Below are 13,788 nucleotides of genomic sequence, written 5' to 3' on the forward strand. Positions count from 1 at the left end.
GAAAGTCCAGTCCATAGTGGATCTAACATAATAGTGAGAGTCCAGTCCATAGCGGATCTAGCACAATAGTGAGAGTCCAGTCCATAGTGGGTCCAACATAATATTGTGAAAGTCCAGTCCATAGTGGATCTAACATAATATTGTGAAAGTCCAGTCCATAGTGGGTCTAACATAATATTGTGAAAGTCCAGTCCATAGTGGATCTAACATAATAGTGTGAGAGTCCAGTCCATAGCGGATCTAACACAATAGTGAGAGTCCAGTCCATAGTGGGTCCAACATAATATTGTGAAAGTCCAGTCCATAGTGGATCTAACATAATATTGAGAGTCCAGTCCATAGTGGATCTAACATAATAGTGTGAGAGTCCAGTCCATAGTGGATCTAACATAATAGTGTGAGTCCAGTCCATAGTGGATCTAACACAATAGTGAGAGTCCAGTCCATAGTGGGTCTAACATAATATTGAGAGTCCAGTCCATAGTGGATCTAACATAATATTGTGAAAGTCCAGTCCATAGTGGGTCTAACATAATATTGAGAGTCCAGTCCATAGTGGATCTAACATAATATTGTGAAAGTCCAGTCCATAGTGGATCTAGCATAATATTGTGAGAGTCCAGTCCATAATGGATCTAACATAAGAGTGCAAGAGTCCAGTCCATAGTGGATCTAACATAATAGTGTGAGAGTCCAGTCCATAGTGGATCTAACATAATAGTGTGATAGAGTCCAGTCCATAGTGGATCTAACATAATATTGTGAGAGTCCAGTCCATAGTGGATCTAACATAATATTGTGAGAGTCCAGTCCATAGTGGGTCTAACATAATATTGTGAAAGTCCAGTCCATAGTGGATCTAACATAATATTGTGAAAGTCCAGTCCATAGTGGATCTAACATAATATTGTGAGAGTCCAGTCCATAGTGGATCTAACATAATATTGTGAAAGTCCAGTCCATAATGGATCTAACATAATAGTGAAAGTCCAGTCCATAGTGGATCTAACATAATATTGTGAAAGTCCAGTCCATAGTGGATCTAACATAATAGTGAGAGTCCAGATGTGTACCATTTTTTGTGGTGCTTTGGCTAAAGAGCATGTTTAACTGTGTGAGACATTTCAAGTCCGTCCACCATTTGGGGTTTAACAAACACACAAGACACCATGTTGTGTATTTGTCAGACAAATAAATGTCAAATGAAAAGTAGAAGATTAGTAGTTCAGTCCCGAACGTGCCTCTACAACGACAATAATGGCGGCCAAGTTTTTAACTCATCTTGTTTAAATTTGACACAAATCACACCTGCAGTATTTGCTTTATCTTAATTACATGACGGTGTTAAAGTTATTTGAGCTGCTTTACATATTTCAACCAATGTTTGATCGGTTTTTAACATGTTTTTATGTTTACTACAAAAACAGTCCAAGAGTGTCAAAGTAAGTCCACGCATCAATTAATTTGTAATCATACAAATGGTTTGGACTCTGCTGATATAAATATTTCAGTAAGACATATGTTTTGGGACAAGTCTTCCTTTTGCTGTTTATATACTGTATTTATATATTTTGGCAACATGATGGGTCACAACAGGTAAAGTAACAAGTCATTAGAAAAATGCAAACATTTTACACAGGTACATTTCAATAAATGTGAATATTCAGAAGTTCCAGTCAGGCTAAGACACCAATCAAAGGGTTAGGAAGTTTTTGCAGTTAATTTGCAGATTAAAGTGAAAACCAGTAGTTCACAATATTGAACTTTTTGAGTCATTTTTCTAATTTTAGTGAATTAGATTAGATGCTTTTATTGTCATTGTACATAATATTTAAAAAAAAAAAAGTTGGTTTAGAGCCCCCCTTCAATGTCCAGCAGCATTAGGATGTTTAAAAAAAAAAAAATACTATAAATATATATAAAAAATAACACCCTAAAACGGTCGCCCGTCAATCACAAGGCACATACTTTATAGACAGTGTTTCATTAATTGGAAAATATACTCTTAAAATATTTCACTGTGTGTGTCGTGAATCTATATAATTAAATGTTTACATTTTTTAGTGGAACTACTGAAACAAAAGTTTTTGAAGGATATTTCAATTTATTGAGATTAACCTATTGTAGACATGGGGGAAAAGTGACCCAAAAATATAAAGGCCTCTAACAAATATATAAGGGCTACCAAAAATAACAAGTAAACTCATGTGATTAATCACAAAACATTATCACATGAATCATGTATGTACGCAGATTAATCACGCTATTCTTTTTTTATCTTAACTGCGAATGGCTACTTGACAGGCGGAGCAGGTTGTTATACGGTCAGTGATCAGGTCAATGCATACATTAGTGCAAAGATAAGTGAGGAGACTCTACTTCAAAATAAACCCTGATGGGACTTTAGATAAAACTGTTTCCAAGTTTTGTGCAAATAAATGACATCCATTCAAGTAAAACATCCTGAACATTTCCTTTACAGCATTCGGACTATAAAATTGCATTTGTGTCCATCTGTGTTTGTTCATTTAAATTATGCAAGCGAGCAACAACCTGATAATCATCAGTAACCCAAATTCCAGAGTGTGATTACATTAATCATTTGACAACAATAAAATATACATATTACTTAGCGACTAAAACACTTATAGTAACATGCATAAAAAAATACTGTTTTTATTTACTTTATGTGAATTATATTCAATAACATATTTTTTAAATGTTTACAGTTATTTTGTTCCATCCTAAATTACCTGTTACTGTTGGATACACATAAAACAACAGCAAATTACTGCCTAATAATTGCATTACCTTTACAGTAACATTTACAGTAACTTACTGTGAAATGCCTTTACAGCAATTTGCTGTAATTGCCAAACTGGGATTTTACAGTTAATTACAACAAAGTTGCAACTATAAGCTGTAACTTCAGATTTGTAATTTCATTGCTAATTATTCTTTAGTTTTAACAGCATACTGCCACCCACAGTACAAGATTTTGCAACGTAGTTTACGGAATCCCTGTAGAGACAAATCAATTTTAATTTACAATTTGTTGTGATATTATCGAGGACTGTGATTATAGTACTTTTATGTGAAATATAAGGATGTCATATTTTACTGCCATTTGTTGTAATGTTATAGTACATTTTGGTTACAGCATTTTACTGTAGAAAAAAAAGTAGAGCAGGGCTGTCAAACTCATTTTCATTAAGATTATAGCAATTATGGCTGCCTTCAGAGGGCTGTTTGTAACAGAAAATATATGAATATTAATATCAGGGTATAATAACCTTGTTGCACAATTTGCATTGGCCGTTGTGTTTGATTATTTTATATCGATGGATAACTTTCTTTTGAATTGTAAGTCAAAGTGACACGCAGATATTTGATAACCAAAACATAGCTTGCTGCAATCCGGTTACATTCAAGATTAGGCCAGAGTTTCTTAACCATAGTTGGGCTCAGGCGTCCCCTATAAGGCTGACAAAAAATGTCTGTTTTTTTAGCTGTGGTCGGTATTGACCGCAGCGGTACTCGGTTCTACTTTTCCCACCACTTGGGTAAGTAATGACAATCTCAAACAAAAAGTATAAGTCTGGAGCCAAAGTCATGGAGAAGTTGCTTAAGTGCAAAAATTATGACTAAAGTGGTGAAGCTGTATTTTATTTTGCACTTACATTTTATTGAAAATGTCCATCCATCCAGCCATCCATTTTCTACGGCTTATTCCCTTTGGGGGCGCTGGTGCTTAACTTAGCCACAATCGGGCGGAAGGCGTTGTACACCCTGGACAAGTCGCCACCTCATTGAAAACGTATTTAAAGATAAATATATTGCTTTTATTTATCAATTTAATTCACATTTATTTATTTTAGCCCTACCTAATTCTACAGTATGTAAACTTATTTTTCATCAGTTTATGAGTCCCCTCTTTTGCAGTGTATTGACTAGTATTTATTTTTGTAATCAACCCGACCTACTTCTTGATAATAATCTGAGCGATTTAAACATGGTTTCGACATCCATTGCTTTCGGTCCCCTAGAGGGGGGGGGGGGTTGCCCACATCTGAGGTCCTCTCCAAGGTTTCTCATAGTCAGCATTGTCACTGGCGTCCCACTGGATGTGAATTCTCCCTGCCCACTGGGTGTGAGTTTTCCTTGCCCTTTTGTGGGTTCTTCCGAGGATGTTGTAGTCGTAATGATTTGTGCAGTCCTTTGAGACATTTGTGATTTGGGGCTATATAAATAAACATTGATTGATTGATTGATGTCATTTGACGAGGTGTATCCTGTTAAACTGTAAATAAGTTATATATATTTTTTGAATACGATTAAAATCAAGAGTAAGATTACTAATTTAGTGTTAATAGTTGAGTGAGCCCCGGGCCCTTCTGTAGTGAAAAACTTGGGCCCCAAGGTCAAAAAGGTTAAGAACCCCTTGTTTATAAGATTTTTGTGCCAAATGAATGAATGAAATGGAAGAACAAATACCTTTGGCCAAAAAGTGCTTTATTGTCATATTATCTTCGTGGGCCAGATCTGGCCCGTGGGCCTTGAGTTTGACACGTGCGGTGTAGAGTATCTGAAATATTTGTAACCCATTCAGAAAAAATATCAAAAAGTTCCCTGACAAAATACATTTAGAGTAGGATGACCCATAAAAAGTATTTTTTGCACACCATATCTACGTCCAAATATCTATAACAACACACTTTTCTTTCCACGCTATGTTTGTTATGAGTGCTGGTGTTGACTGCTGGCCATTTGTTTGGGGAAGCAGTGAAGTGGGCTCGGGTTAGTGAAGTGGGAGTGTCAATCAGTGCAGGAGGAGGGAGCAGCCACATTACTCTCACACACACACACACTCTCTCTCCCTCACACACACCGGTTACATTACACCGTGGAACTCTGCGTGAGCGGTGTGGAAGTAGCTCCTCCACGCTGCTTTATTTTTAAACAAAACATCACATTTCTCTTTACCTACTTGTGATTTTATGTCATGTTTTTTCTCACTGTGGATGTTTGCTGACGAGTGGATTGGTCCTACGTGTGTGCACATCCACTCACTGGTGCACTTTTTTTCTTTTGTTTTTTCTCTTTTTTTTTTGTACTTTTCCACTGGGACTATTACTTTTGTTTTGGTTTCCACAGGACTACACATTTAAAAGTGGTGTATAATTGAAAAAGAAAAAAAAAACATGAATTTGTCCTGAATTAGTCCTGTTATTTTAGTTGGAAAGGTGGAGGGGCACGCCACACGGAATCCTTAAAGTGGGAGCTCCCACTTTACAACATTTAGTTACTGTTTTGATTGTTTTCCGTTTTTATTTTTGATCGTGGGTGCAAAAGAGAGGCAGCATGCCCCAGTTGTCAGGAGGCGGTGGCGGCGGTGGAGGTGCTGGAGACCCGGAGCTGTGCGCCACGGATGAAATGATCCCCTTCAAAGACGAAGGAGACCCGCACAAGGAGCAAATCTTTGCCGAGCTCAGCAACTCCGAGGAGGAGGGAGACCTGGCAGACATCAAGTCCTCGCTGGTCAATGAGTCAGAGGGCAGCCCAAACAGCAACAGTCATGATGTGAGTCCATTAAAAGTCATCCATCCTCCCAAAAGCATGTTAGACCATTTAATTGACCTTTTAAATGGAAAAAAAAAATAGTATTCAGCAGATGTCACTTGTTTTTTATTAGACACACTGCAAAGGCCTCATGTTTGCTTCACCATCATCCTGATTTCATGAAGAAAGCCGTCTAATGTAAGAGTTCAAGTGCATATGTTTGTCATAAGAGCAATACAAATTGGACATGGATGCCTTAAAATGAGGTTATAATGCAATCAAATCGTTTTGTTATGCAAAATAGGTAGGGTGCAGCGCCTAGATTATGTTGTTTTGTAAGAACACCTCTGCACTGCATCTTTTGCAGCTGGAGTGCATGGAATGATGCTAAACTGCATGCAGACTGTATTTAAAATTACATTTATAGCAAGGCACCTACATTTTATTTAAAAAATATATATATAATATTTCCACACACAAATATCACAAACTTATTCGCTAATAGTTTTTCATTTGCATCAATTCAGTCGTCACAAAAGTAAGTTTCATATTTTGTCATCAACTGCGGTGTTAATTGAATTTTGGGACCCCTATCCTGGATGGGCGATGTGAAATGTCCCGGAGACACACACACACACACACACACTCAATAGACGTTAACTGAATGTTAATTAGGATCCAAAAGAAGTTCCACCTCGCTCAGCTGGAAACCATCCTGAGGGTGTTTGTGGCGCAGGAGGGGGTTGCATGTCCTCTCCAAAATACCAGGTCTTCCATCAATTGTGTGAGAGGAATTGGATGTGGGAAAAGCACTGAAATAATATTTTTTTAAAGAGTGCATTTTTTAAATTCATGACAGGCATTTATTAGGATTAAGATGGAGTCAGGAGTGAAGTGGTATGAAAACAAGTTAATTTGTAAGCCCCCTCAAGGCCGTGGCGCTTAATTAAGTGGCTCCGCTGCATAGACGGTTGTCTGAAATTGTGTGTGTGAGCGTTGACAAGCGAAAAGGAACCACATTGGTCCCAGCAGTGTTGTTATGTGGCCGTCTGACCACATAATGGTGTGTCTAACAGCATCTGAAAGGCCTTCTCAATCCATTCGCCATCATTCGATTTCTCCTTTTTTCTTTTCTCTTTTTCTCACAGGCGGTGAGACAGTCCCAAGACTCCTATCATGAAAAACACAGAGACCATCCCGATGACGGTGGGTGATGTCACACACTCCTTTGTAATTTTGCAGAAAAAAAACAAACAAAAGGTTGAGATTTGATAAGACTTGAGCGTTGGAGGTCACACTGCTGCTGTAGTTTAATTAAAGACCTGTCCGAACATGTCAGAGCTTCTCATCCAGAGCTACTGGTAATTATCAGCCCAACTACACAATACAGTATTACCTTAAAAATCGAACACAATGGCCAACCTCCAATTTATTCACTATTGGAAAAGAGGGCAATGATCAGTTCCAGGGTCAAACTGTTGCCATCACCTTGTTATTCTTTTCATTGTTCGTGACTCTCATACAAATGTTTAAAAAAAAAGCTAAGTGCCTTATTATAAAATTAAACTAACCTTCTGATAGCATTTAAAGATAATTGTGAGTTACTGTCATACAAGTGTAAAAAGAAGTTATCTGCTATATCATAAAACACCGACAGCGATAATAATTATGAAGGTGGGGAGCAGAGAGGCCATTTTTAAACATTCCTAACTGATAAACAAGTGTAAGAAAAAGTTAAACACTATTTATTCAAATTCCCTATTTGACAAACATGCAGAGTGGTGTGCCAAGGAGGCCAGTCTCTTCACATCAAGATAAAGCCCAGCTGACTTTTGTCCATTGCTAAGTTCCAAATAAGTTTCGATTTCAAATCTGATTACAGTTATCGCAATTTTTCTCTGTGCTTTTACTAGAGTGGAAAGCCAAAGAAAAAGCAAATTGTTGTTGAGAGAATCCTGTAGATTGAAGGCAAGCAGAGAAAATAGAATTATAAGCCATTTAGGGATTATAAATTGAAATCAAACTTCAAAGGAACTTTTGTAAACAAAACAAAAACAAATTTATGTTCATAATATTTAATAATTAGGGCTATCAAATGTTTAATGTTTTTAAATCAGATTAATCACATTTTGGAATTTGGATTAAACATGATTAATCAAAGGTGATTCACTTGCTTGCATGATTCAAAATGACTTAAGAAAAGACCACATTATTTGTACACAAATCCAATTTTATTGTCAGAATGTCATCCAGCCACAGTTTTAAACACTCTACTTGAATGCAAGTCATTTATCTGCACAAAACTTGATAACAGTTTAATTTAGAGTTCTTCCAGGCTGTATTTCCTAGTGAAATTTGCCAGCGAGCCCACCAGTCGGAGTCTCTTTACTCCTTTTTGTACTGACGGACGCATTGATCTGATCGATGACCGTGTAGCAGTTAAGGTAAAAGAGCTCTCTAGTGTCAAAATAAATTGCATGATTAATCTAAGTGTTTTTACATAATTAATTCAATACGTTGGTGATTAGTCACATGAGTTATTTTTGTTGATAATAATAATACAAAATATTTGGGAAAAATACATTTAGGTTGGCCTCTTGCAGGACTGAAACGGTCACAGAAAAACATGTTGACAAGTTTTCACACAACTTTTGAGATTCATTCACAATTTTTCTACGACTTATATTGTGTTTGAATCTGCGCCCTCCTCTATCTGTTGGTCGAGATGGCAGCAACCCCCATATTTATAATACTACATATATATTCATACACTTTCCAAATGGAATTCATCAATCCTTTCCTCCAATAAACGCTGCTGCGAGATCACATGCGGCCGTCACTCGGGGCCTCCGCGTTCTATTGTGGTGCGACCTCCACTTTTACAGGTCACCCGTGGGACTTTGAGAAGGAGTGTGCCTCTCCTTTGTTCCTTCCCCTTTCACTCCAGAACATGACCCCAACTCTCACCCTCACTCCTTCTCTCAAAGCAAACACTGGCTTTCTTCACAACAAGATCCATGTTGTTGCTGTGGGGCTAAATACCACAAACACTTTATTACACAGCGTGCAGTTGACGGGCGAGTGGCGCTGAATTGAGTCCTCTTGTATAAAGCGCCACCTCCTCCTCCTCCTCCTCCTTTTCTTCTTCTAAAAGGCATGGAAGAACAGTTGGGGCGTCTCCTGTTTTGACACTGTCTGTATGTTCTTCTAATTGGTGCTAATTGGCACAGAGGGGCTCCATTGTTCCTGTGTATAATACAACTGTCCTCTGCAACAAAAGGCCAGGAGGGAAACATGCTGCGGGTTAACATGATCTCATTGGACCAGCGGGGCAGACACTCTTTTATTGACTTAAAGCGCTTTTAATGATGTTGTGCGTTTTTGAACTTTTGTGTTTGTTTGTTTTGAATCAGGGAAGCATCAGGACATGTACAACAAAGGCCATCCGTATCCCAGCTACTCTAGCTACATCATGATGAGCAACATGAACGATTCCTACATGACCAATGGCTCCCTCTCGCCGCCCATGCCCAGAACGGTCAGTACCATATTCTTTAGATTTGGACAACTTCTTTAATGTGCTACTTGAGGTGCACTTATCTGCTGAAGCCTGCCCCACAATTTTTTCCCTTTTTCCAAACATTTTTGATGCATGAATACCCCGTACCAGGGTTATTAAGGCAAGGCAACTTTATTTGTAAAGCACTTTTCATACACAAGGCAGACTCAAAGTGCTTCACTGACAACAAAGTGAAATGAAAGAAAATAAAAGCAAAATTAAAATGCTGACAATAAAACGTTAAAAGTTAAAAGATTAAAAGATTTAGCTGAAAGCCAAGGTGAAGATAAAAAGTTTTCAGTCTAGTTTTAAAAGTAGTCAGAGTTGGGGAAAGTCTGACATCTTCAGGAAGTTTATTCCAGTTGTTTGTTGCGTAGTGACTGAATGATGTGAGTTTACTCTGGGAACCGCTAACAGATTGGTCTCAGAGGATCTTAGTGATCTAGAGGGCTTATATAGTGGGAGCATATCAGTGATATACTTGGGCCCGAGACCATGTAGTCATTTCTATGTTAGCAGGAGGATTTTGAAATCAATTTTCTGATGTACAGGGAGCCAATGTAAGGATTTAAGAATTGGTGTAATGTGCTCACATTTTTTGGTCTTTGTTAGAACTCTAGCAGCAGCGTTCTGAACAAGCTGAAGCTGCCTGACAGTTTTTTTAGGAAGACCTGCAAGGAGACCATTACAATAGTCTAGCCTACTGGTAATAAAGGCATATAAAAGTTTTTCTAAGTCTTGAGCGGACATGAGCCCTCTAAGTCTTGTTACATTTTTGAGGTGATAGTAGGCCGATTTTGTCACTGATTTGATGTGACTGTCGAAATGTAAATCAGAATCTAAAATAACCCCAAGATTTCTGGCTTTATTTGAGGTTTTCAGGGACAGTGATTGAAGGTGTTGGATGACTTTAAACCTTTCTTTTTTAGCACCAAAAACAATGATCTCAGTTTTATCTTCATCTAATTGTAGGAAATGTTGGCACATCCAGTGTTTGACTTGTTCAATGCCCTGGCACAGAAGATCTATGGGGTGATAGTCATTGGGTGACAGCGCTACATAGAGTTGGGTGTCATCGGCATAGCAATGATGGTCAATGTTATTATTTTGCATGATTTGTCCTAGTTGGAGCATATAGATGTTAAATAAAGTTGACCCCAAGATTAAGGACCACTAAATTGTTCTAGGGGCCACATTTCCAGAACCTTAAAGACCAGGGGGCGAACTTTTCCCTTTGGTATTATTTATTATTTTGAGATCCACCATTCTCTGTAATGGACATTTGTTTTTGGTTTATTTCCTTTGTGAAAAAAATAGTCTCGTTGTGCAAAGTACAAATGTCCACTGCAGTGGACGCTGGCATTTAGGAGCTTAACATGTCAATGCAAGGTTCTGCCAATGTGTCAACGCTGCTCAGAGTTCCTCTATACAACAGGAGCATTCCAGTGTTTTTAGGAATTTGATGTAAAAATGTAAGTCTCTCCCAAGGTTTCAACAGGCCGCTAGTTAAATAACTCTGGGCTAAATGGAATAAGTTATGACGCTTCAGGGGATTTGCTTGAAATTTTTGCTCATAGTAATCAAGTTTCCCTCATAGTAAATCATAGAAATAGAGCACATCTGTTTATTAACTGTACAGGCAATGTTTGAAATAACATTTGATATCATCAACGGCCCTACTTGTAAAATAGAATAGAGAGAATAGAATAGAAAGTACTTTATTGATCCCTGGGGGAAATTCAGCACCACAGTTCGCTCACAATAGACAATAATAATAATAAATTGTCTATCTGTGTTGGCCCTGCGATGAGGTGGCGACTTGTCCAGGGTGTACCCCGCCTTCCGCCCGATTGTAGCTGAGATAGGTGCCAGCGACCCCAAAAAGGGAATAAGCGGTAGAAAATGGATGGATGGATAATATAATATATATTATATTTATAATATAAAATGTATGAATAATATAAATATGTTCTACATTTAAGTGCAGTCAAGAAGGAACATATTCATTATACAGTCTGATGGCTGTCGGTATGAAGGACGAATGAATGATGAAGAAAAACAAGTTAACAATTATAAAGCCTTTAATTTAAAATAAGGTGATGTTGCATTTGTAAAGTTTGTTCAATTTTAGACACATTTTTTTAACACATTCCTTCATCTGCTAAAGTAAACACACACTTGTTTCTCTTTCAAAACACAATATTGTATGAATAATACAACCGATATGTTGCTTTTATTCAGCATATAATTTTGTAAACACAATATATTCTGTACAAGCAGCTCTTAAATGTGTGTTTTCTACTAATTACAGTACTTTTATGTTAAAAATTCTGATGCCATCAGGCTCTTGCTAGGTGCTAAGATCGTTATTGCAATATTTAGTAACTGAGGGTGTTAATGGGTTCTACGTTTTTTGACGCACTTTGATGATTTAGACTCGAGCCTGGTTTTATAGTGGATTCATTTGGGATTTGGTCACAGCAATCATGCAGTATTTGGCACCTAAAATGAATAATTTTGCTTCTGAAAAAGGAATATTGAAACATACAGCATAGCGGTCAAATGGTATGGCGTTTACAATATTTCCTCTCTTCCGTTTCCTATATCCTTAACGCAGACCTGGACAAATTCAGGGCCGGGGGCCACATGCGGCCCGTTAAGTATTTCAATCTGGCCCGCCGGACATTCCCAAATAATTTTTTTAGTTCTTTAAGATGGAAACTGTAACTGCCATTATGATGTTCAGTTATGTTTTCTAGTGATCATAAGTCTTGAACTATACAAAGTACTTCAATGGTTGGAATCTGCACTATCGCATGATATACTAGGTAATCTAAGTCACAGCAGCTCAGACGAGGCACCAAGCAGTGGGGGTGGGGAGCTTTTCCACAGAGTGTCAGCCTGAAATGTGGGTGTCAGGGACTGACGTGGAAGGAGATTTTCACAACAAATTTCTAAATCTTAGAAATTTGGGGACGGCGTGGCGCAGTGGAAGAGTGGCCGTGCGCAACCCGAGGGTCCCTGGTTCAAATCCCACCTAGTACCAACCTCGTCACGTCCGTTGTGTCCTGAGCAAGACACTTCACCCTTGCTCCTGATGGCTGCTGGTTAGCGCCTTGCATGGCAGCTCCCTCCATCAGTGTGTGTGAATGTGTGTGTGAATGTGGAAGTAGTGTCAAAGCGCTTTGAGTACCTTGAAGGTAGAAAAGCGCTATACAAGTACAACCCATTTATCATTTATTTATATATCAGATTGTATATTGTATTTTTACCCTTTGCGTTCATATTTTGCTGTTTGTCGATCAAGAGGGGTGTGTGACGTTAATATGTTGTCAATATTCAGTGATTTATCCTTAATAGAAAAATGTAAAGTTCCATTCCGTTTTTTAAAGCCTGTCAAAACGTTTTTAGCATTCAGTTAGGCATTATTGTGAGGTTTTCTATTAGTGTTCCTAAAAATAGATATACCGGCCCTCAAACACCTTTATTTCTCTAAATTTGGCCCCCCATTCAAAATAATTGCCCAGGCCTGCCCTAACGGAATAGGTGAATGAATACACATTGGCTAATACCTAGTGATTACATCATCATACAGCAACATGAATGCCCAGGTGACCAGCGCCTCCTTCATCCATGCAGACACCCCCACACAACACATTGCTCTTTCAAAAACCCAATTCTGCGTCCTACAGTAACAACACTCATACAGTATATTCTACTCTTGTAGTGTTTGTGATGCTGTGAGGATAGAGTGTGTTTTCTCACTGTGTCAGCATCTTAAGTCTATTCATGAGGCAAGTCCACCTTTTCATGGCCTCAGTATGGCTTACAGTATTGCTCGAGAAGGCCTAACAGGCCCTCAGGCTCCCCTGCTGAGGAGTCAGTCAGTGTTTATAATGGCCTAATATCAGGCCAGCTGCAGGTCCCCGAGCTGGAGGCTTCCTGTGTCTCCTTGCAGCTGTCTGCGCTAATGCCGTTATGTCCACACATGCGTTTATGCATCCCAGTCAGGATCTAGCACAGATAAGGCTTTTTATATACCTACTCTCCATTACACTTTTTTACATTTTTCACCAAATTGTTGCGACCATAAAGGCAATAAGACAATACAATTTACATTTTTTGGGGCTCATAGTTTTTTGCTCATTTAATATTGGGAATGTTCTAAACCGGAGTTTCCATGCCGATGTGATATTGAGTAAACTGATGTAGGCCATAGTGGACTTCATGTTAGAGCTGGGGGATATGTTGAAAAAAATCTGTCAATATCGATATGTATCTCGATATAAATTAAATCACTATTTTGTCGTGTTCAAATGTTACATTGCTAATAAGTGAGATGTGAAGACATATGAAGATTATTCTTGATTGAAATGTGTATTTATGGTCAGGGGTTGAATATGAAGATGAACTGAAGAACATAATGCAACTGTCAGGTATTAATGTACATTATCTTATTGTATAGTATTACACACACAGATTATATTTTTTTGCAAATATCATTTTGTTATTAATATTAAAGCTATTTTTACTGTGTAATTTACGTTCACGCGGGTGAAAGACTACACAAGCACAATTCCAGAGGTGAGGGCAACAATTTGCATTGTGTAATTTGCAACATTGTGTCATGTTTTATACCTTATTTAACGACTAAACAGGAAGTTATCTAC

At 38.1% G+C, this 13,788-nt stretch overlaps 1 protein-coding gene across 7 annotated transcripts in view; it reads left to right on the top strand.

The window, feature by feature from the left end:
• Positions 1-13,788, top strand: part of lef1 (lymphoid enhancer-binding factor 1) — a 208,027-nt gene that overhangs the window by 106,729 nt on the left and 87,510 nt on the right. For 6 of the 7 annotated variants that reach the window (XM_061880301.1, XM_061880299.1, XM_061880300.1 and 3 more), the window contains exons 4-6: positions 5,353-5,580; positions 6,708-6,765; positions 8,973-9,097. In XM_061880301.1, coding sequence (XP_061736285.1) covers positions 5,362-5,580; positions 6,708-6,765; positions 8,973-9,097 — 402 coding nt within the window. In that variant the 5' untranslated portion in view covers positions 5,353-5,361. Of the gene's footprint in view, positions 1-4,859; positions 5,581-6,707; positions 6,766-8,972; positions 9,098-13,788 lie in introns of those variants that run through there. The other variant, XM_061880296.1, reaches the window with a different exon arrangement.

The sequence above is a fragment of the Nerophis ophidion genome, linkage group LG20 (genome assembly GCF_033978795.1).
Source record: "Nerophis ophidion isolate RoL-2023_Sa linkage group LG20, RoL_Noph_v1.0, whole genome shotgun sequence".
Classification (NCBI taxonomy): Eukaryota; Metazoa; Chordata; class Actinopteri; order Syngnathiformes; family Syngnathidae; genus Nerophis; species Nerophis ophidion.